General features: G+C 39.1%; 1 protein-coding gene across 1 annotated transcript; it reads right to left on the bottom strand.

Annotated features, from left to right (window-relative positions):
- Positions 1-291: 291 nt before the first annotated feature.
- On the bottom strand, positions 292-22,255 carry Strap (serine/threonine kinase receptor associated protein). The gene is made up of 10 exons (XM_010616042.3): positions 21,868-22,255; positions 21,101-21,236; positions 13,151-13,232; positions 12,417-12,489; positions 8,455-8,551; positions 7,678-7,815; positions 4,559-4,695; positions 2,765-2,914; positions 2,193-2,258; positions 292-742 (listed from the first exon to the last, which is right to left on the bottom strand). The coding sequence occupies exons 1-10, from the start codon at positions 21,977-21,979 to the stop codon at positions 681-683; spliced, it is 1,053 nt and encodes a 350-aa protein (XP_010614344.1). The 5' UTR covers positions 21,980-22,255; the 3' UTR covers positions 292-680.
- Positions 22,256-22,905: the final 650 nt, after the last annotated feature.

Genomic DNA, 22,905 nt, shown 5'->3' with positions numbered 1-22,905 from the left:
TAAAAGCTGTAACCAAGTTTGTCTTCTGCTGTGTTAGTAATATTGAAAACCTTTCTAAAGCAATGTTTGCCAGTCTATAAACAAATTGTCTTCTGCTGTGGCTATAATGTAGAAAATTTTTCTAGATATTTCCATTTATAAAATTCTAACCTATTAGTTTTTCCCCAAAGAAAGAAAACACTGTTTCATTTTAGAGGCATTTTATTTGAGACAACTAAAAATAATTGGATGTTCAGAAGCAGTGTACAACAAGAGAAATCAAACCAGTTACTTTACCATGTATTCCCTCCCTCTTCTTTACAACTCAAGCAAAACAAAGAGAAGGCATTCTGCTTTAAGGGAAATGTCAGAAAAATAGGTAAATATATTTTTCTTCTCCGTAATAACAAAAAAAGCTACAAGAAATTTAATTGTAATGACACAAATTGGATGTTGGCTTGCACGTATTCATAGAAGAAAAGAGGCTGTCGCACTACCAGAGCCCGGCTTCCCCAACTTCTCTGATGCTGTTTTCACTCACAGGTTGCACCGAGTCAGCTGCTCCTGCGCAGATGCTAATTCATTTTCCTGTTGTTTACTGCTGTTTGCCAGCAAGCAGAATAACTCCGAAGGCTGATGCTGTGCTCTGCTTGCTCCTTTAGTCCATAAATGATACACGATCTGTGGCACATGCTTGATGCTCAGGCTTTAACTTCAGGAGTTGAAGAATAAATGGAATCTGAGTTTTCTGAAGCAATTTCTTCTATAATGAAAAACAAAAGCCCATCAGTCAATTTTATAAAGAAAATACGCAAATCTACATTCCGTTTTAGTGAAAGACTAAGAACAACTTTTTAAAGCATATTCTGGTGGGGTGGGAAGAATAGCAACTGCACTTGCCACTGGAAAGCATGAGGAAAGAGCTCAGAGTGGTTTGCATTAGTACTTTCACATCATAAATTAACCAAACATTTTCTCTTTCTAGGTTAAATGTCCACTGACTTCGACTACCCAACGAGTGCTGTATTAAAGTTATGTCTTCATTAGTGGTTCAAATCCTAATACTTAATGATATTAAATAAAAACATTAACCATTAAACATTAAGGTTTTTTTGCAAAAAGGTACTTATCAAAAAACCCAAAAAACAAAAACACAGTTCTGTGGTAAACCCCATCCTAACCGTCCCCTAAATCATTAGATGTCAAAAATCTGTTATTTGCCTCAATCACAGCCTTATGCATGTCATAAAAAAACCAACTCTTAGCAATTCTGCCACTAGTGACAAAAGCCCATCTAACCTTTTCTGTTCTTACTGCCATTCCCTCACTCAAAATTGATCACCTACACTATCATCAATGTCCACTAACTGGTCTATGTTCATTCTTGTCCCCTGTCCAGCTCTCTCCATACCACAGCCAGGGCAATCTTTAAAAATGTAGATCTAAATTTAATGTTATTGCTCTGTTTGACATTTTAAGGTTTCTCACACGTTCAGTATAGAACTCCGCATGCTGTAATACATTAAACGAGGCTCTTGGTGGCTTAGCTTCTCCAGCCACCTTTTGCCCTTGACTGACACTGCCCGACTGACTTTTTTTTTTTGAGACAGGGTCCCGCCAAGGAGTCTAGCTGTCCTTGAGCTCCCAGCAGTCCCCTGCCTCAGCCTCCCGCGTGCTGGCGTCATGACAGGTGTGCACCACCACACCTGACTTCCCCTTGTTCTTTAGCAGCGAGACACAGTGAGGTTATACCAGGTCCTCATGTACTGGGCTCCTTTCTACTCCTGAGCCTCTGGTCTCAGTTTAAATGTCACTTTTCTAGGAACCCTTCTGATTCCCTTACAAATGTCAAAACTTGTTTAAAGAACTTGCTTAAACAGCATCTATCTAAATTTGACAAGTTCTGTGAGGGTAAACTGCATCACTCATCTCCACACCTGTGTCTACTACTACACAGTATTACATATTTAGCCTATAAATAAGTGCATGTAAATATTAAGCTTTTCATTAAATATGTTTTGTTTTATTTTGGTACTCGAGATTGAACTCAGGACACCTTGTGCTTGCAAGGCAGGCAGCAGAACCACTGAGCTAAATCCCTGGCCCTTATGTTCACATAGAATACATTTCTTTTGTCAATGAGTAAAACACACATAGCACTTCAATTTTAAGGCCCCCAGGATTCTTACAGAAGTCAATTGATTAGTATTTACCTAATTCCTCTTCTGTTGCCTCTGGAAAATTGATCTTTGGCTTTGCCAATTCACCACTATCTTCTTCTACAAAAATAAAAGCAATGATGATAGATTTCATGAATTACATCACAAATAATTTCTACCATTTAATATACAACAAGAATAAATACAACACTATTAGATCAATACATTATAACTGGAACAACTCTTAGCAACTGATTTTTAAAAAGTTTGTCTTCAAAACCTACCTTTAGGCTCATACTACGTATGACTGCTCTGGGATTAGTAACTAGGTATTTTTTTTAAATTAAAAACATTTTCCTTAAAGTAACCTTATTCAAACATTTATTTGTGAATTCATTACATAGCCTTCTAGAAAATTGTGAATTTAAGCTCATTCCCTTCACCAAATAAGCTAAAACTTAGTAGAATAGCACGTGCAACAAAGAAACCTAAACAGAAGAGCACAGTGGCCAATTTATAATCATGGCTTCTTGTTACTTACATGATTTCACATCTACGGAAACAATGAAACATAACTGATAAAAAAATGACATAAAGCTATGCACTTTAGGAATATAAATTCTTACCCGGAAGCACACATTTCCAAAGGCCATAGGTCTTCCCTACCACAGTCTGCCACAGTCGCAGAGTCCCATCTTCGGAACCACTGGCATAGAGCTCTCCATCAGGACTGAATCGCACACAGTGAATGGGACCAAAGTGTCCTTTGTAGGATTCTGAAAAACAAAACAAGGGCTATTAGAAAATTTAATACTTAATCATTAAATTCAGTATTGATAGATGAAAGAAAGTATTTCCCATATTATTGGCAAAAGGCAAACTTCCTAAGTACAAATACAAAGAACTGTTATCTAGTTAATTACCATGACCAGGTGGCACATCACTGCCTACCACTGTTCCCTAAGATCACCCCTTTTTAAATTTAGCATGCAACATAGTTTCAGGGTTTCTTTCCAGAGGAAAATGAGGCTTCATTTCTTACTGAAGATAGAAGACAGGTCAACAGAAACCCCATAAAGTATAATTTCAATTACCATATTTAAAACTCACTACCTATTGTTTAGGCACCAATTCTTTCTACAACTACAGAGAGCCACCAGATGGCGCTTTTCACACTCTGCTTAACTTTCTACCAAGCTTTGTAGGTTTTACTCATTCATTGCTCTGACACAGCAACCATAGAGATACAGGATCCATATTGGTCCCTAAATATTTTAAACCACAGAATCTAATGAGAAAATGTTCAGACTTGGAGTTTTTTCTAATTTAAGTCATATCCGTATTTATGACCCTGACTCATTTACATTCTAATGCCTCTCCATTTGTCCTTGGAACTCATTAGCCTAATATTCCCGATTATCCTCCATCTCTGTCCAACTAGAAAATAAAAAAGTTATGACAGTAAAAGGACTGGGGCTTACCAGCCCTTATCTAGCACTTAACAAGCTCAAGAGCTGAGGTTAATCACCAGCAAAAACAAACAAACAAAAAGAACCACAGAAGTCCAGCATTCACTAACTGTGGCCTCAGTTCTTAGACAGATAATTCAGGTTTGTTCTCTCATCTTTTGGGATGGTGGAGACTGAATCCAGGCCTTGCAAATGCTAGGCATGCACTCCAGCTCAAGTTTGCTCATCTTCAGAAAGGATTCAATGTGAACCAAAGTTTAAAATACACTTTCACAACTCAGGTCCATCAGTTCTTCCCAAGAAGCAAAACACAGAGGTGTCTTTTGTTTTTGTTGCAAATTTAGTTCTTTAAGTGGTAAAGCCAGACAGAAACCAACTATAAAGTGGCAGCTATCTAAAAAGTGGCAGGTTATAGATAAAAAGGTTTATGAAAATCAGATCTTCTGAACCAAAAGCCAAGTATTTTGGAATGAGGTACTGAGAACCATACATAACTGTGAACTATCTGGTCCATCATTTAAAGTTAGAATTAACTTTAAATTAATCCTACATTAACTCTTCCCCAAACAAAACACAAACATAATGGGAAATTCAGACTCTAAAATCTCTTAGCATCTGCTAATTGTGCGATTTTAACACAAAAAGCCCTTCACTAAAGACTGAAAATCATTGCATGACACTAAGAATATCACTACAGTTCATACAACTGAACTGCAGTTCAAAGCAAAAAACAATATTGAGTTCAGCATACTTTGCTCATAGGATTATAAAATTTTCTACCTAAAACAGAAAAAACATCTTTATTTTTGCATTTCTAAGTACCAAGCTTTACTTAGCTGAAAAACTTGCCTTCAATATGTGACATACATAAATGAGGTATTAACTACTGGAGGTGAACATTTTATAAAGGTAAACACATAATTTTATGAGAGGAAAAAGAGGACAACTCACCTAATTCTTCTCCGCTATTATAATCATACTTATAAAGTTTAAAGTCTTCGCCACCTGCAACAAGAAATTCCTTTTCTGGATGAAGAGATGCAGAATTGATGGTTGCAGGTGCTTCAAAGGATTTAATTGGGTCCAAGCTAGAAAAAAATTATTTATAAACGTTAATACTATACAAACAATGAGGAAACAATTACATTTTAAAACTGCTCCTAAATTCTGAAACTCGAAGGACAATTCAATATTCATTTAGTGAAACACAGATAGCAATATTTTAAAAAGTTCAGAAGGGGCCAGGTTCAGTGGAACAAGCCTGTGATCCATGCACTCTGGGAGGCAGACGTGAGAGAATCAAAGGTCTGAACCCAGCCTGGGCAACTTAAAAAGATCCTCTGTCAAGCTGGGCCTATAATTCCCATGCTTGGGAAGCTGAGGCAAGAGAATCACTGCCAGTTCAAGGCCAGCCTGGGATACACAGTGACTTCAAGGTCAGTCTAAAGTGAATAGGGAAACTGTCTCAAAAAACAAACAAACACACACAAATAAAAACTAGCCCTAGAAATCAGTGTCTTAAAGCTAATTAAAATAGCATTGTACTATAGTGGGATTTCTTATCTCAAAATATTTTCATTTACTGTTTAAAATTTTTTTCACAACAAGTATACATTATATTTGTTATACAAGTATACAATGTATTTGTTTTTTTGTAGGTACCAGGGATCCAACTTGGGACCTTGCACTTTCGAGGCAGACAGCAGCACCAACAAGTATACATTGTAAAGAAAAATGTTTTGAAGTAGATAACTAATAGGATTATTTGTATGTTATTCTCAATTGTTGAGGGTTTAGTTTAAGCTTATATAATTAAAGCTTATACAATAAAATGCCATACAATATGAACTATAAAAAAAGCTCTTTTTACTACCAGATAGTAAAACAACTAAATTAACAATCAACATATAACCTGAAAATACCTTTACCTGAAAATAAATTATAGTTTGGACATCTAGTCTTTTCCAGTTCAAACTTGAAAGATTATGGACTGTCTTAAACATTACAAGACACCGTAACATTCCAGCTCTTCAATGCCTCCCTCCTATTCCCATCAACACACTACCAAGCATGAAAATTAAAATTAGCCATGATTTCTGAAGTCTCACTGAATGGCAATTCATGGCTGGAATATTTGCATATTCAAGAGGCCAATTAAGTCTTGCTACCAAAACAGGATTGAGGCTTAAGGTAACAGTCTATAGCAGGGTTACACCTCACCCCTGAGTGAGCATTTACACAGCTGTACAATTTGGTGGCTCTAGGCACAAGCATCCTAGTACAATCAATTCGCCATCTTGATATTGAAACTCTACAATCTTTAAATTTCAGATCCAGGCATAGTGGACTATGTCTATAATCCCAGCTAATCAGGAGGCTGAGGCAGGAGGATAGAGGACTGCAGGCAAGCCTGGGAAACCTAGTGAGAGTCTGTCTCAAAATAAAGAAAAAGGGCTGGGGATGCAGCTCAGCTAGAGTGCTTGGCTAGCCTGCACAGGCCCGGGGTACAAGCCCCAGTACTGCAAAAACAGAAGCCCACAACATACTCCCCTCTCTTCCTTCTTACAGTTCCTGGCCCCACAAACTCCCTTTTAGATAAATGGTTAGGGCTATAAACAGAAAGGAGTATGGCAGAAGTTGATGGAAATCAATTAAGAACCAGGCATAAATAAGAACTTCAAACTCCTTTTACTCTTGGAACTCATAATCCTATTTAAAGGACTTCATTGTGAGGACACAAACGTGCCAAGACACTCACTGCAGTGCTGAAGCACAGATCTAAAACATCATTAGTACAACGTATAATCCAATACAGCAATTAAAATGTTTTCTTCTTTGAATGGCTTAGAATATTTTTAAATAAAAAAACTATTATTATGGGCTTAGTGATTACAGAAAAAAAGAAAAAACCCATACAAAAATCAGAAGAAACACCCATACAAATATATACACATGTAACAAGGAAAAAGAAAAAAAAAACTAGCAGAACACTCAACTACCATTAACATTCTGGAATCTAGCTAATAAGACTGCGGGCACATTTAATTTATTCCCCAAAATTTCTAAAAACATTTACTGTAGTGCCAAGTCACAGAACTTAAGTTTGTTTAAAGTTCACTAGGGTATGCTCATAATTAGAAACAGAAAAGTCACTGTCTCTCGAAAACTTTGAAGTGAAATGATCACAGCAGTTTTATAAAGAGAATTAATTACAACATCAAAACTGGATTTAAGAAAAATACAACTTAGAACTTGCTGAGTTTTACAAGTGTCCTTAATACCTGGAATTTGATTAACTCCTCTGCTTAAAGTATACCAAGTTCTTAAATATTTCCTTTCATATTAAATTACACAGATTCCAGTTCACCTTCCTTGTGGTTTGTGTTTTGAAGATGTGGCCTCCAGTGTGCTATATTCAGAGGTGGGGCTTGGATGAGGTCTCTGACCGCACCAATGGGCAAGTCCATCATGGATTCCTAATGCGATGCTATTATTGGGACATGGGAAAATCACTAGGAGGTGGAGCCTAGTTGGAGGAAGAAGGCCACTTACGGATTGCTCTGGAAGTCTGTCTTGTCCCTAGCGCCTCCCTTGTACTCTCTACTTCCTGTCCTGCCATGAACCCAGCCACCTTTTCCACTGCATGCTTCCTGCCATGATGTTTTCTGTCTCACCATGGGTCCAGAGGCAATGGAGGCAAGAGACCACAGAATGAAGCCTCTCAAACCATGAGCCAGAATATATTTTTCTTTCTTTGAATTGATTTTTTTTCTCAGATATTCTGTGACAGCAAAATGCTAAAACATATGCCTTTTGATTTTTTAAAAAAGGTAAAAGGCCTTTGTTAAGAAAGAAATTGAGGGGCCAGGGCTTTAGCTCAGTGGTTCTGCCGCCTGCTTCACAAGTGTAAAGTCCCGAGTTCAATCCCCAGTACCAAAAAAAAAAGAAAGAAAGAAAATGAGGGGAAGGGGGGGGTAAAAGAATTGAGATGTGATATGTACATGTACCAATTCCCCACAATGAATATAATCATTATATACTTCAAACACTGATTAAATTTTTGGACTTACCTTACTGCACTATGAAAAGCAATAGATCGTCCATAAGTAATAACCAGGATCTCTCCTTCAGGAATATATTCCATGCTACTAACAGACATATTAAAGTTCAGGGACTTCACTTCTGTCATAGTAGCATGATCCCAAAGGCTATAAAAAAGAGAAATATGGTAATATTTATTAAATTCAGAATTCATTACATTCTACCTACAGATACATCAATGATAGAACAATTCCAATTGTAGTAAAACAGCTTTTAGTTCGTCAGTCATAAATGATAAATTATATAGAAAAATTTCAAATTCCTATAAAATGTCAAAATGTTCAATAGGCTTTTAGTGAAATCAACTTCCATACCTAAATCACTTTCCAAATACTTTAGCAAAACAATGTCAGTGTGGTACATCGTAATCTAATTTAGTTTTAGCATCTTTCTAAATCAGCATTGTCAACACTATTTTTGTCAGTATAGTGACTGCTGTGTCTTTTCACAGAGAAATACATCAAGGGTCAGCACACAGAACTGTGCACAGAATTTTATGAGCTTTGTGAAATCCTGTTGGCTGACCTATCCACAGACCTAGGTTAAGAACACCTATTATGAAGTGTCAGTTTTAAGGTTCTCCTGAATCCTACTCTATGTATATAGTAGTAAATGGATAGCTCCAAATAAACATGACCTATGTGTAATTTAAACTTTAATGTCAAATAAATTTTGTACCAAACAGTTATAAAGAATATTTAAATTATTGTAGGGCAAACATTTTTCAAATTTAAGACATTACTTACCGAACAGTTTTATCATCAGCTGAAAGAATCTGTTTATCCTCACTGCACCACAGAGCTTTTTTAATACCGGAAGTGTGACCACTGATTTCTTTAGGTTCTTAAGATAAAACAATTTAAAATATATTTAGCATTTAATTTTTTAAGCTGAGCAATATGGGAACGACTTAAAGATATATTAAAAAAGTATATTTTAAATTAGACTGCAACTTTTCAAAGCCCAGCACAATTTAAACAATGTTTATCAATTTTTCTACATTGAAACAAGAATTCATCTGCAAGGCAAGGAACTGATGAACAATGATCCTGGATGCATGCAGCTGTGTGTAACACTTATTTTCTCAAGGCTAATTTTCTACAGAACTAGTAATATTCAAAAGCATTATATCACAATGCAATAATAATTAAAATAACTAATGTGGCATGATTTCACAAGAACATGAATCTAAGGAACAAAGAGGCCTGAGCTAATCCTATCCCTGAGATTTGGGACTTTTATGCAAGCCACTGTTGGTAACAACTAAAAGGAAAAAACAGAGGAAAGTTGAAGCTGTAGTGGAAAAAACAGCACAAGCTGGGCGTGGAGGCACACGCCTGTAATCCCAGTACTTGGGAGGCTGGGATCATTGTGAGTTGGAGACCAGCCTGGGGTACATAGTGAGTTCCAGATCAGTCTCAACTACACAGTGAGATCCTGTCTCAAAAAAACCGAAATAAATAAATAAATAAAACAAAAAAACCCAGCACAAACAATCCCAGAGAGGAAAGCATCAACAATACTAACAAAAAGCAGTAGTGGAGATGTGGGCTGTCTCTGTAGGAGACCGTCTTCAAGGAGATTTCCAAAAAAGTCCTCATTATCATCTCTGGGAAAACGCAGATACTAAAAACAATGTCATTCCACACTACTTAGATTTACAGGCTATTACATAACTTCTCAAAAACTATATCCCTTTATCTATCAACAAAATGAAAAGTATATTCCTTCATCTATAAACAAAATAACTGTCAGCCATTATATCTCAGTTGAACTGTGAGGATCAGGTAAGAATATACATCTAAACCAGGTGAGGTAGTCCACATCTGTAATCTGAAAGACCGAGGCAGCAGGATTACAAATTCAAGCTCAGCCTGGGCAACTTGGCAAGATCCTGTCCTCAAAATTACAAAATTTTAATTAACAAAGGGCTAGGGATGTAGCTCATATATGCACACATCTAACATTACTGACATACAGTAAAATTTCTTTTAACTGCTATCACTTCTACTACTGGCCCAGTGGAAAAGCAACTTTCAAAAAGCAGTCTTGAAAGTAGGGGGCGGTGGTAGACACCTCCAATCCTAGCACTTGGGAGGTTGGAGGAGGGATGCAAGTTTAAGGCCAGCTGCATTGTGAGACCTTGCTTACCTTGCTCCTCTGCCATAAAAAGAGCAGGAGGACCTTTGGAAAGGTAAAGAGTAAGAAAAAGCCTACCAAAATCCTGAATTACCTTGCTTTGTCAGACACTGATTGAGGCCAGAGAATTCTGCAACATTTTGGCCTAAGGCTATCAAAAAGAATGCGTAAAACTCCTAGATGCCAATGGAGAATAAGAAATTTCTAAGTATAATTTGTTTCTGCAGTTTAAAAATGGAAAGTACCTCAAGAGAATTTCTAATGCATTTTTAAAGTTTTTTTTTTTTGGGGGGGGGTACCGGGGATCAAACTGGAGACCCTGCACTTGCAAAGCAGGTGGCGGAACCACTGAGCTAAATCCCTGGCCCAGGTTTTTTTTTTTTTGGCTGTACTGAGATGTGAACACAGGCCCTTTATGCACATTAGTTAAGTGCTCTACCACTAGAGCTTCATACCTAGCTCACAATGTACTTTGAACTCACCATTTTAAAATTTCAGAATTTACAAATAATAAATGCTCACAGTAATAGCAACTAATATATAATAGCCAAAATAAGTCTACTTACTATATATGTGTGTGTGTGTGTGTGTGTATATATATATATATATATGTATATAAAAAATATAGAAAAACCCTTAATTCCATAAGAGGTAAATATTTGCACTAGAAAGAGAAGACCATCCAGTCTTCTTTAAAAAACAGTAAGGGCTGAGGATATGGCTCAACAGTAAAGCACTTGCTTCCTATGTGTGAGGCCCTAGGTTTTATCCCCAGTCCCAGAAGGTTAAAGAAAAGTTAAGACAATATGATGGTTTAGATTTAAAATGTCCCCCAAAAGTCTCACATATTCAGAAGTAGAGCCTGGTCAAAAGAGGCAGGTCACAGGAAAGTACCCTGGAAGGGTATATTCTTATTCCTGGCTCCTCTCTCCCTCTCTCTGCTTCCTGGCTGCCACAAGGTGACAGCTTCCTCCTCCATGCCCTAACACCATGTCATTTCCGCCTTGAAGCCAGCCAGCTGTGGACTGAACCCACTGCAATGTGGGCCAAAGAAATCTCCTCCTTTATGTTGTGGGTGGTCAGGTATTTTGTCCCATCAATAGGAAAGCGACTAAGACAGAGAATACAACTGATGAGACAGACAATGGGTAAAAATAGGTAATTTGTTCATAAAAAAGGAAATACATGAAAAGGGTACTAAGGAAGATTTAAATCTCATCACTAATGTTTAAACCTCATTAACATAACAGAATCACTTTTTCTATCAAACTGGCAAAAATAAAGTCAGTTGCTAGTGTTCACTAAGCAGAAATTAGGTTTAGAAATCTGTTTATGCTTCATAAGAAGGGATTTTATCACTGCCAATTATTTATGATTCCACTATTCCTGTTGCTGCGACCATGGCAGCACAGAGGATGAATGATTACTCAGAGACAAGAGTTCGGTCACTGAGAGGCCCAGTGTTAAGGGAGATTCCCAGGAGAAAAAGCCCCAGAGCCAAGAATTCTCTGGGATTTTATGTAGGGTATCAGTGTAAAGAAAAAAACAGGAGAAAAACAGTCTGGAAAGGAGTTGTCTTAAGGCTAGACAGTTTTTCTTGAGGAAAGGGGAAGGAAATGGCCAGACACAACATGATTCACTAATCTAAACTTTTTGTTTAATCATTCGATTTTCACAGCTTGTACACTTTTTTTCCTTCTTTTTTTTTCACAGCTTGTGTACTTTTACCCTGCAGTTTACTTAACTCCTTACAGAGCCAGTGTGTTTTCACCCTGCAGATTAACCATTCATTCCTTGGCAAAATCGCCCCTACACTCTCCTACTTTTGGTTATTAGCTGAAAGAAATCACTGTGAAAAAACGGGCAGATATAGGAATGTCTAGCATAATTCTGGTTTAAACATTTAAAATATATAAAATAGCCCAAAGAGGCCTTATGGAGAAACTGGTTAATTCACTTACACATACCCATAGGGAAGAAAGCAATAATCACTGAAGAGTTTATAGAAAGAAATATCACTGCAGATTTTACAAGATTATTTTAAACAGCTAATGTGTTCACACGGTTCAAAAATCTAAACAGTTTCCCAGGTGGGGTGTGGAGCACTCAGGAGGCTAAGGCAGGCAGTTTGCTGTGAGTCCATGGCCAGCCTGAACTCCACAGCAAGACCCTGTCTCAAAAAAACAAAAACAACCAAAACAAAACAAAACAAAAACCAAACACCTAAGCACTTTAACATGTACACACAAAATTCTTACTATCTTCACCTTCTACAGATAACCATTCTACAAATTACCAAAAGGTAGTGACACCACTTAGTGTCATAAAAAAACTTCACCATAATTCATTTTTAAATTCTAAGAAGGCTATACAAGAGTAATGTACTCAATAAGCAATATTAAAAAGGCTAGCTACATGGAAAAAATAAAGAGGATTAAACAAAAATGCTATTAACAGTGATTAATAATGTATTAATCATTGTGATTATTTTTCTTTTCCTAATTTGATTACTCCTGAAGTTATTTTAAATTAAAATAAAAGCACAAACCAATGCACAAATGACATTTACCTGCTTCAGGTTTGTTTAAGTCATATATACGTAGCAGTTTATCTTGCCCTCCAGTTAACAAGTAATTGCTATCCTAGAAACACAAAGAAAATGTTAATAAATTAACCTCTTCAATAGTTAATTCTCTTTGAAATTTTTTCAATACCTACTAATATCCAAATATAGCTACAAACATCAAGAGATGCAGGTTATAATCAGTTACTTCTGAGAGGACACTGTGGGAACATCCAGCCCTTTAAATGTCCCAGTTTAAATATGTTAACACTACACTACCTACTGCAATTCTCCGTCTGCCCCAATTCTCCCCTCCCTCCCTCAAAGCACTTTGCTCATGACCCCGAATTTCTCTTCTCCCTTCTGAGAGTAATTGAGGAATGTTATCCGACTTTTTTTTTTTAGATGTTTGCTGTGACTGGTGAAGAACTGAGACAAGAGTTCAGGATAGTGAAAAGCCTCAGAATTAACTAGGAAAAAACAAGTTTGCACAGTTTAATAAACAACCAAATAAACAGAAACCAATATACAGCAAATAGTCCACAAAAACACAAACCAAATATACAAAGCATCAACTATAAAACCATTACCATACAGTGCAGTAACAGCAATTTATCTGTCATCAATTTCACCTTCCTTGTTTTTGGTGTGTGCTGCTGGGGGATCCCAGGTCCCTGCACATTCAAGGGGAGACTCTACCACTGAACCACACCTCCTGCCCCAATTCCACTTTCTCATACCTGTGTGAAATCCACAGTCTTGACAATGTGTTTGTGAGCCAAGGTCATCAATTCGTCTCCCGAGACAGCATCCCACACTTTGCTGAAAGTGAAAAAAATAAAAAGGATATTACACAACAGCAGTATGTTTAAATGATAAATATAATGGTAATTTTGATTATCACCAAATAAGTTAGATACGTGAATTTTTATGAAAATGAACTGCAAGTCTCCTTTGTTGTAAATATCCCTTGTTGTAAAGCCTTATTACCCTATCTCTTTTTGGTAATGAAAACGTTTGGAAGGATTTAAGTACAAAGACTCATAAATCAACCCATTTGATTTCTTTTCTGAAATGGGGATTAAATCCAGTTTCTGTCCTGAGCCACACCCCCAACACTACATTTTTATTTTTTTGAGATTCCCACTAAGTCATAAACTGCCCACATTGGCCACAAACTTGTGATCTTCTTGCCTCAGCCTCACAGAGTGCTGGGAATTACAAGCATGCACCACCACACTTGGCTGTATTTTATCTCACAATCTACTCACTTGAGTATGCAAAATAAAACAAACAAAAAGAAAGCCTTTAAAAAATTTAACAGAGTGAAAGATTGTGGCCTAGATTAAATAAAATTTAAAATTAAGTGCAGAAAACATTCCCATTTCTTCTTCAAAACTGTTCCTTAGATTTTCAAATGCTAGTCCACTTAGGGTCCCACAATGTATCAAGTTGATAATGCCATGCTAAATTCAGGATCTGAACCTCTAAATTTGTTTTCCCTGACTCACCTTCCCCAAAAATATATGCTGGTAGTTGTATCTTTACAAATATGTATGTGTGTGTGTGTGTGTGTGTGTGTGTGTGTGTGTGTGTGTCAAGGGAGTAACAGTTGAGCAATACTTATTTTTGAAGGGGTTCCCCAAATAAAACAGGTCAAAGAAGAATTTTAAAATAAGTTAATTTTAGAATGTAAAAGGTCAGTGAAAAAAACAGTAGAAAACTTTGCATTTATGGCAAAAAACCTTTAGAAAATGCTTCCTGGAAGGCAGGTATGATCATGCATGCTTATAATCCCAGCTACTTGTGAGGCTGAGGCAGGAGGATCAAAAGTTCAAGGCTATCCTTCACTACCTCAGAAAGGGCTGGGTATGTAGCTCAGCAGAATACCCTTGGGTTCAAGCCTCAATAGTAACAAGACAAGCCAGGCATGGTGGTGCACACCTGTAATCCCAGCACTTGGGAGGCTGAAGCAGGAGGATTGCTGTGAGTTCGAGACCAGCCTGGGCTACATAGTGAGTTCCAGTTCAGTCTCAACTATATAGTGAGACCCTGTCTCAAAAAAACTAAAACCAAAACCAAAACAAACAAACAAAAAAAGTAACAAGACAAAAAACCAAACTCCATACAGGCTTCCATTTTAACGTAATCAACATTTATTTTTAGGAACAAAGTGGGCACTAACACAAAGGTCCAAGGAGAAAAAAAGCAGGAAAAAGCAAGGGGCTATTCATCTTTTGTTTACTCAACACACACACTATAAACAAACCACATGTCTCATTCTAGATTCAGTGCTAAGGCACATAAATAGGACAGAAAAAATAATCCCACAAAAAGTTCCTAGTTTAATAGCACTTTAGCTGAGGAGAAATGCATGCACTAAATAGCATGTTTAATAAATGTGATTTAAAAACAACTACATGTAGGTATAAGAGCACAGAAAGAAACACACTACAAATTATATCAAAAAAGTTCAGAAAAGATATAGAGCAAGCAGTCTTAAAGAGCAAGTAGAAATACATTAGGGGAAAAAGAAAGACTATGGCAGTAAAGCATTAAGAGCATGCTCAATGGCTAAGAAATACGACAGATCGTGTAACTGGGAAGACAGCAAATTATATACTGTACTTGTATTATAAGAGTGGCTGGAAAATATGTTCCAAGAGAAATATCAACCATGAGTATTATTACTGGTAAACTCCCAAGTGTTCACTTCTCCGTGCACAGGAAACCTGTAGCATTGTGTGTCCCACTCCAATTCAACTCTGACTCTAACCTACTTCCCCACAGCTTAGTTTTGTATTATTTTTCTGAATTTAGCCATGCCAGATTGTAAATATTCTTTACACAAGCCACACATTTTGTTCCAGGGTCTGTGTCCTTGTTCACATTGCTCTCTTAAGTCTGTACTTCCTATTCTCAGTGACCAAAGTTCCTCTCCCCTGACGATCTTCTTCCATTAAGCCTTCTATCCTCACCTCTGGTGATAACCACTGCTTTCTGATTACTGTGATTTTGCTTTTTGTTTTCATACTGTGGTTTCAAAAGTCTCCTATGTGGAAGGTGACTGGATCATGACTAGCCAATACTTATTGGTGGATTCACTGAAAGTGCTGTTAGGTGGGGGGGCCAGGTTGTGACCTGGAAGAGTGTATTCTTGACCCTATGTCCTCCCTTCTCTCTCTGTTCCCTCTTGGTTGCCACAGGGTAAGCACCTGCCTCCTGCCAGGCCCTTCCACAATGCTGTTTCTGCCTTGGAGCCAGCTGACTTTGGAATGAATCTCCTGGAAACTGACCCAAATAAGCCTGTCTTCCTTTTAAGCTGTGAGTATTGGATATTTTGCCCCTGTGACAGGAAAGTGGGTTCAACCCTCAATGTGTAAGTGTGTAGGAACATACACACATTCAAACACACACACACACACACACACACACACACACACACACTACACACGAAACAAGAAAAAAGAAAAAACGATCTACTGTTGAGGCAGAAGGATCCTAAGTTTGAGCCCAGCTTGGACAATTTAACAACTTAGTGAAAACCTAACTCATTGAAAAAGGGCTGGAGATGTAGTTCAGTGAGAAGGCTCTGGGTTCAATCCCCAGTACAACAGAAAAACAGATCTATTGTCACCGTGTATTTTCTGTTGCTAAAATAACCTGAGGAAAAATGCTACATAGGGATCTGGAATGTCCCCCTAAGGTCCATGTGCTAAAGAAAGACTTGGTCCCCAGAGCTTGCCGATACTGGGAAGAGGTAGAAACCTTTAAGAGGCAGAGCCTAATGGGGGTATCATGTCATTGGGGGAATGCCCTGGAAAGAGACTGTCCTCTTCCTCTTTATTTCTTTTGCCTTTTGGTCATGAGGTAAAGCTCATTGCACCACCACGTGCTCTTGTCATGAGGTGCTGCAACAGCCCGAAGCAACAGGGCCACAAAAGTTAAAATAAATCTTATCTCTCAAGAGGTTGACTGTCTCAGTTTTTGGTCAGTGACCAGAAGATGACTAACTTGATAAATTGGGTAATTTATATAAAGAAAACGGGTTTCTTCTGGCTCATATTTGAAAGTCCAAAAGCACACACTTGTGTGTACATGCTTCCAAAGAGGGCCTTGTGAGCCAGGGATTTAGCTCAATGGTTCTGCTGCCTGCCTCACAAGCACAAGTCTGATCCCCAGTACCAAAAAACCAACCAACCAACCAAAGAGGGCCTTGTAGAGCGCTGTGTCAGGGCAGAGAAATGAAAAGAGCAAGTGGACATACAGGGAAGAGCACAAGGGAGGTGCCAGGCTTGTTTGAGAGTGATCCACTCTCCTTGAGAACTGATCTTGACTCAAGAAAAACATTAACTCAGGAGAGCAGTGCCCATGTGACCTAATTACCTCTTCAATGTCCTAACACCACAAAACCAGGGACTGCGCCTCAACTGAAACCTGGTGGGGACAAACTGCAGCAATTATCTATAGATTTCTGGACCCAACTCCCGATCTATTGAAGCGCTCTCCAGAGCAGAGGACAGCAATCTTCTCTGCTCCAGAGGTCTGCACAGATGATTCTGATGGGACAGAAGAGGATCCCATGGAGTGAGGTTAACATTAGCTTCATGAATAAAAAGATAAAGAGGATGGTGTCTCTGAGACAAAACTGTAGATAGAGTCAAATACCACAATTACTCTAACATAGCATGTTTAGAAAATTGATTCACATACTTGTTCAGCTGAATATACTTTCTCCACAAGAAAAGAGAAACAAAGTTCCTCTCTAGGTGATCATGCCATAATGAGTTTTTTATGACATTTAAGAATGGGGGAAGGGGTTTTGTCCTAAAAATAATTTATACCAACTAGGATTTATCTTGTAAATTTGGAGGAGCTACTCTTTCGCTGGATCAAGTTCTAACAGCAAGTTCCATACACATCATTAAAGGGGGAGAATAACTACATATGAATACACATACTCCTACACATCACAGAAGAGACAAAAGAAATAAAGAGGTAAATCTCAGCTATCATTTACAGAACACCCACAGTGTGACAGATACCATGCTGGACTCCCTCTAAAGACACAGTGGAGAAAGCTCCATCCCTCCAACAGCTTCACTTGGTTTCATTTTGCAGAAAAGAAAGTTTAAAAACACCCCACAGTCAAACTGAAAATACACAGGGTAGCTAGTACATGAACTCAGGCCTACCGAATGCCAATGCTTATTACGTCTTTTCCTCTCTATCACCACACGAGAATCTTAACTGAGGGGGACAAACATGAAGAAGTGCCTGAGGACACGCAGATATTAAATGATAGACTAAGCACACCAACATAGGCCATTTGCTTCCAGTGTTTCCACTCGTAATACCACTTACAAACAGAAAGACTTGAAACACTTAAGAAAAAACACAAAAATATTCACAGGCATGGCTTCAAACCTGTAATTTTATTTAGTTATCAATGCTCCTGGGAGGGACCTTAAGAAAGATAACTGCTGCACTGGCAGCAAGATAAAATCTGGACTATTTTCAAGATTCTGTTAAGTATTTAAAATGCCACATTTCTTCACACTTTTTCTCTACTTCCAATTATCACATGACCAGTGATTCCTATCTATTGCCCTGTATTTCTTACTGAGGGATAGCAATTAATTTTGTTAAATATACTTAAGAGTCTTTACCAATTTTACAATACACAAGCATCCTTCCTAATGAGCTTTCCCAAAATATCAGAAAAACATAAAAAAGATGGTGCCAAGGCATTCTGCTTATGTAATTAACATTGTTAAGGTAGATTACAATATAATTGAGGTTAACAATCCAGAACTGCATCCAAAAGCTTGTTTTTTTCAGTGCTAATGCCTGCAATGTCTACAGTCACAACTAAATTACATTTAACTTAAAAATCACTTCATCTGTTTATCACCATCAGACTGAGACTTAATTACCATAAAGAAATTTTAAAAATCTGTTTACCAAATATCTGAAATCTAGAGTTGTGTTTAATTGTTAATTCAATTTTCCACACTCACTATAAAATCAATATGATTGTCGATGTTCTTACTGAAATGAGTGGAAAAGTTCGGGGGCAAAGAAAACAAAATAAGCTAAACTTACGGCAATCATCGACACAAATGTTCCAAAAGCAAAATCAAGGTCTGTAATTCATCCATCCTTTGTCTGTCTGCTTTTAATTATTATTACTTTTTTTTTTTTTAGATTACTTAGTCCAGTATGGCCTTGAACTCAAACTCAGTGTTCCTCTTACCTCACCCTCTCAAGTGCTGAGATTACAGGTGTGCATCACCATGCCCCGCTAGAAAACTTTTTCAAGTTAGATATTTGGCAAATATAAACAAGGGACTGGAACAGGAACACAAACTTTTAAACAACACCTACAAAATTAGTACCATAAAAGTGCCAGAAGTTTTAACAGTATCGTATGTGCATGAAAGAGGGGAAGGACAACTTCTTCTTAACAGAGGGTTCCATTCGAAGTCTGCTATGTCTGAGAATCACTTTTCCTTCCTACTTTCATCTCCCATAATTAGCAATCAAAGGAGTATATTGTCATCAGCACTCATGCTGACATTTACAGCAATTTCCAGGCTGAGAACATTCACAAGGACTTACATAAAACCAAGTAGCTCAATTTATCAGAATTATGTAATTATGTGCAGAACATATAGTGCTCCAATTGTTACACATAACAGCAATTCATTTTTCGAAGGCACAGAAAGTTCAAGAGTTTAGATTGGCACTTGTAACTTTCCTTATTGATCTTGCACCATCTCCAATTTAATTCCATATAGCACTAGTATTTCTCCTGAAAATCTTTTAAATTTATATTTAAATTTACACACAATAAAATTCATTGGGGATACATAGGTCTGAGTTTCAACAAGTGCAAAGACTGGTATCTGCAAGAGTTAGCTTTCCCCTTTTCAAACTGAACTTGGTGTGTTCAACGTGCTTCAAACAAAAATTACAACATATTTACAATTGATCCTGTCTAATTTGGTTTAAAAAAAAATTAACAGCCAAGTGTAGTAGCCCATGCCTGTAACCCCAACACTCAGGGAGCAGAGGCAGGAGATCTTTACATAGAGTTTGAGGCCAGCGTGAACTACACAGTGAAACAGTGTCCCAAAATAAAGAGCCCTTTTACTTTAGGCTCTTAAATCTAATAAAGTACTTGTACATACAGTAATTCTTGACACTTCCTTTACTAGTACAATGAAATGTCTCCAAACACAGGTAGGAACTAGACACACTAAAGTTATACAAAACTTTGTATGTGCCGAAAAGGGGGAAAAGGGTCACTACAAGTCAATTTAATAATATACACAAAACCAGAGCCCAAACAGTACTGGCACCAGTAAGTTTAGTATCACTAGACTAGGGTTTACAGTGTGCAGTGCCAGAACATGCGGCTGATGAGCCAGGATGAGGCCAATAAACAACTAGAATCTGTCTGCCAGGTCAGTCGTTATATGGTTGCACATCACTTAGAAAACATTTAGGAAAGAAAAACAAAGGCAAGGGGACTCATCTCCAGACCAACTAAATCAGCGTATTGAAGATACAGGCATTTGAATATTTTAAACGCTTTCCAGATGATGATAATGTACACCCACAATTCATGATTACTAAAATGGCAATGGAAAGTCAAGAAGATCATAGAGAAGTAACATGATCAGATTTGCTTTCAGGAAGACAACTGGCAACAGTAAAGAAATAGGAATAGAAGGGAAAGAACTTACTGGTGAGCAGTTAAAAATGACCCTGTAATGGACAGGCATAGTGGCCCATGCCGTAATCCTAATATGGGGGAAGCTGAGACAAGAGGATTGCTGGAGTTCGAGGACAGCCTACCTAGTGAGTTCAAGGCCAGCCTGAACAACACAGCAAGACCCTGTCTCAAAAAACAAAAAGACCATGTAATAACACAATGGCAGACACATGGCAGACACACTGAAGTCAGGAGATATTTTACTGGTAAAATTAAATGAAAGTAAGATGTATCTAACAAGCATTAAGAATAACTTAAGTTTAAATCTTTTAAAACTTAAGAAATACAGAGTAGTTAAGGTTGGGGAAATTTTAAATAAAGTGACAATAAAAATCGAGAGATTAAAAAAGCTCAATACAAATTGGGCCATTAACATATACCACCAAGGAGCACAAAGAGAAGTATATGTAAAGGGAGCCACCAACATTTGTTATGTGGAGTGCCTGTAATAATGCAGATTCCCGGGTTGTAAGCAATAGAATACAGATTAAGTCATTTAAGCCCCTGAACTTGTGCGTGTGTGTGTGTGTGTGTGTGTGTGTGTGTGTGTGTGTGTGTGTGTGTATGTGTGTGTATGGGGGGTGCTGGGGACTGAACCTAAGGGCACCAAGAGTGAATGGCAAGTGCTCTACCACTGAGCTACAACCCCGGCCTTTTATATTCCCAGACAGGTTCACACTAAACTGACCAGGCTGCCCTTGAACTTGCCTCCTCCTGTCTCAGCAGACAGAGTAACCCGGGATTACAGGGGTGTGAGATCATATCCAGGAGCCTCTAAAAATTCTGAGCATCCCTGAAGACAAAGAAGCACAATGAACCAGGATGGAGACAGAATTCTGTGAATAACTGAGGTCAAATATTTTGATTATTTCAGAACACAATCCACAGAGAACAAAGCTGTTTCACTTACGCTGTGAAATCTGCAGCTGCGGTAGCTGCTTTGGTGGCATCCTTATTCAATGTTGCACCCCAAACAGCACCTTTATGACCCAAAAATGTTCCGATCCAATCTCCTGTATCTCCCTGGCGTAACATAGGTTTTCCATCTAGAAATATTTAAAAAGACACCGATTTAAAAGTGTATTGTTTTAATTCTAAGATTCAAACACAAAATGACCACGGAGAACAGCAAGCCGTTTTTTGTTGTTTAAAGTGTTCCCACTCATGGGGATCACTACAGAATATCCAAAAATAAATGAACGGAAAGGCTGAACCTGTCATTCTCTCTGGGAAGCATCTGTGATTCGCTGGGAATACAGGTCTGCGTTAAAAACAATCTAAATGTGAGTATTTCCCATTTGAGCATGAAGCTAATACCACAAAGGAGTATTCGAGGAGAACGAAAGTCTCTGTAAGGCATCGCTATTTGCCTGACCTAATTTTTCTTTTTCCTAAATCGTTGAAAGACAGTCACAGTGACTAAAAAGATGCAGTCCGGCTTCCCGAGAAGCACCAATAAAAATGAGGACGGGCTTTAGTTGGGGTAATACGGTACTCATCCTCCTCAAAGGGCTCAAAAAGGTCGCCACCCGGCTCCAGCCACGTCTTCAACGAGACCCTCTTGCCAATCTGACCAGGGCTGGCCTTCGCCCAGGATCCGCCCCACCCGTCGGACCCAGGGAGCCCCCAGCCCTACCGGCAGCTGTCGGAGACCCGGATCGCCGGCCTTGCTCTCACCTTTGCAAGCACTGATTAAGAAATACCCATAAGGAGTGATGCCACTGAAGGCCAAGTCGACCACGGGCCGCGTGTGGCCGGAGCAGGTGAGCGGCGTCTGCCTCATTGCCATGGCGGCGGTGGCGGGGTCGTCGTTGTCCTTTCTCTTCTGGGCAGCGCCGCTGGCTCCACAGGGCCCCCGCCCTCACACTGGGGCTGGGCCGGGAACCAGGAAAGGGAGGCCAATCCGATGGCTGCGGGGTCCGAGGGGATTAGGGAGGGGCCAAGGAGTCAACCACCGGCGGGCGACAGCCACCGAGGAAGGGAGAGGGAGGGAGGGAGGAAAGTAGGGGAGGGGGAGAAGCGGAGATCTGGCCCAGCCACGACCCGCGCCGTCAACACCGGTACCGGCAGGAAGTGACGCAACAAGTGACGCAAGGCGTCCGCCGGAAGTGACGGCATGGCGGGAAGGCGGGCTCCCCTGGTGACAGACTCGACGGAGGAGCGAGAACCGAGTGCGCACGCTAGTTCGGGGCACGCTGAGCACGTGATGCTGGCGGCGCGCAGACCGCGTTCTGCTCCTGGAGATTCGCGGGGGGGTGGCGCGGTGGAGACTCCGAGTTGGGGTAGTTTTATGCCTTGCCGGGCGGAGTTCACGGAGTCCAGAAGCGATTCCCACACAGCGTCGGCTCGGGCGCCTGGTGACCTCGCGGAGGAGCTGTTCTGGGGTGGCGAACGTCTGTCTACGCCGAAACCGGAGAGTGCCAGGAGGCGGTTCAAACCCGCCAATGGCCCACTGCTTTTGAAGTTTTTCCTGTTACAGAATACACAGGCAGGCGCTGGGCATGGTGGGGCATGCCTGTGATCCCAGCACTATGGAAAGCTGAGTCAAGAGGATGGCAAGTTCCAAGTCCAGCGTGGGAGCCTGAGCCAGAGGGTGTCTCAAAAAATAAAAAAGTCTGGGTTCAGTTCCCAGGACCGCGATAAATACACGCGTGCGGACAGATAGGAGCAGCTCACTTGGGCTGCCCACAAATAAAACCGTTAAGGAAAGTAATT

The sequence above is a fragment of the Fukomys damarensis genome, unplaced genomic scaffold (assembly GCF_012274545.1).
Source record: "Fukomys damarensis isolate Sample0158 unplaced genomic scaffold, DMR_v1.0_HiC HiC_scaffold_19, whole genome shotgun sequence".
NCBI lineage: Eukaryota > Metazoa > Chordata > Mammalia > Rodentia > Bathyergidae > Fukomys > Fukomys damarensis.
This window is presented reverse-complemented; position numbering and strand designations above follow the sequence as displayed.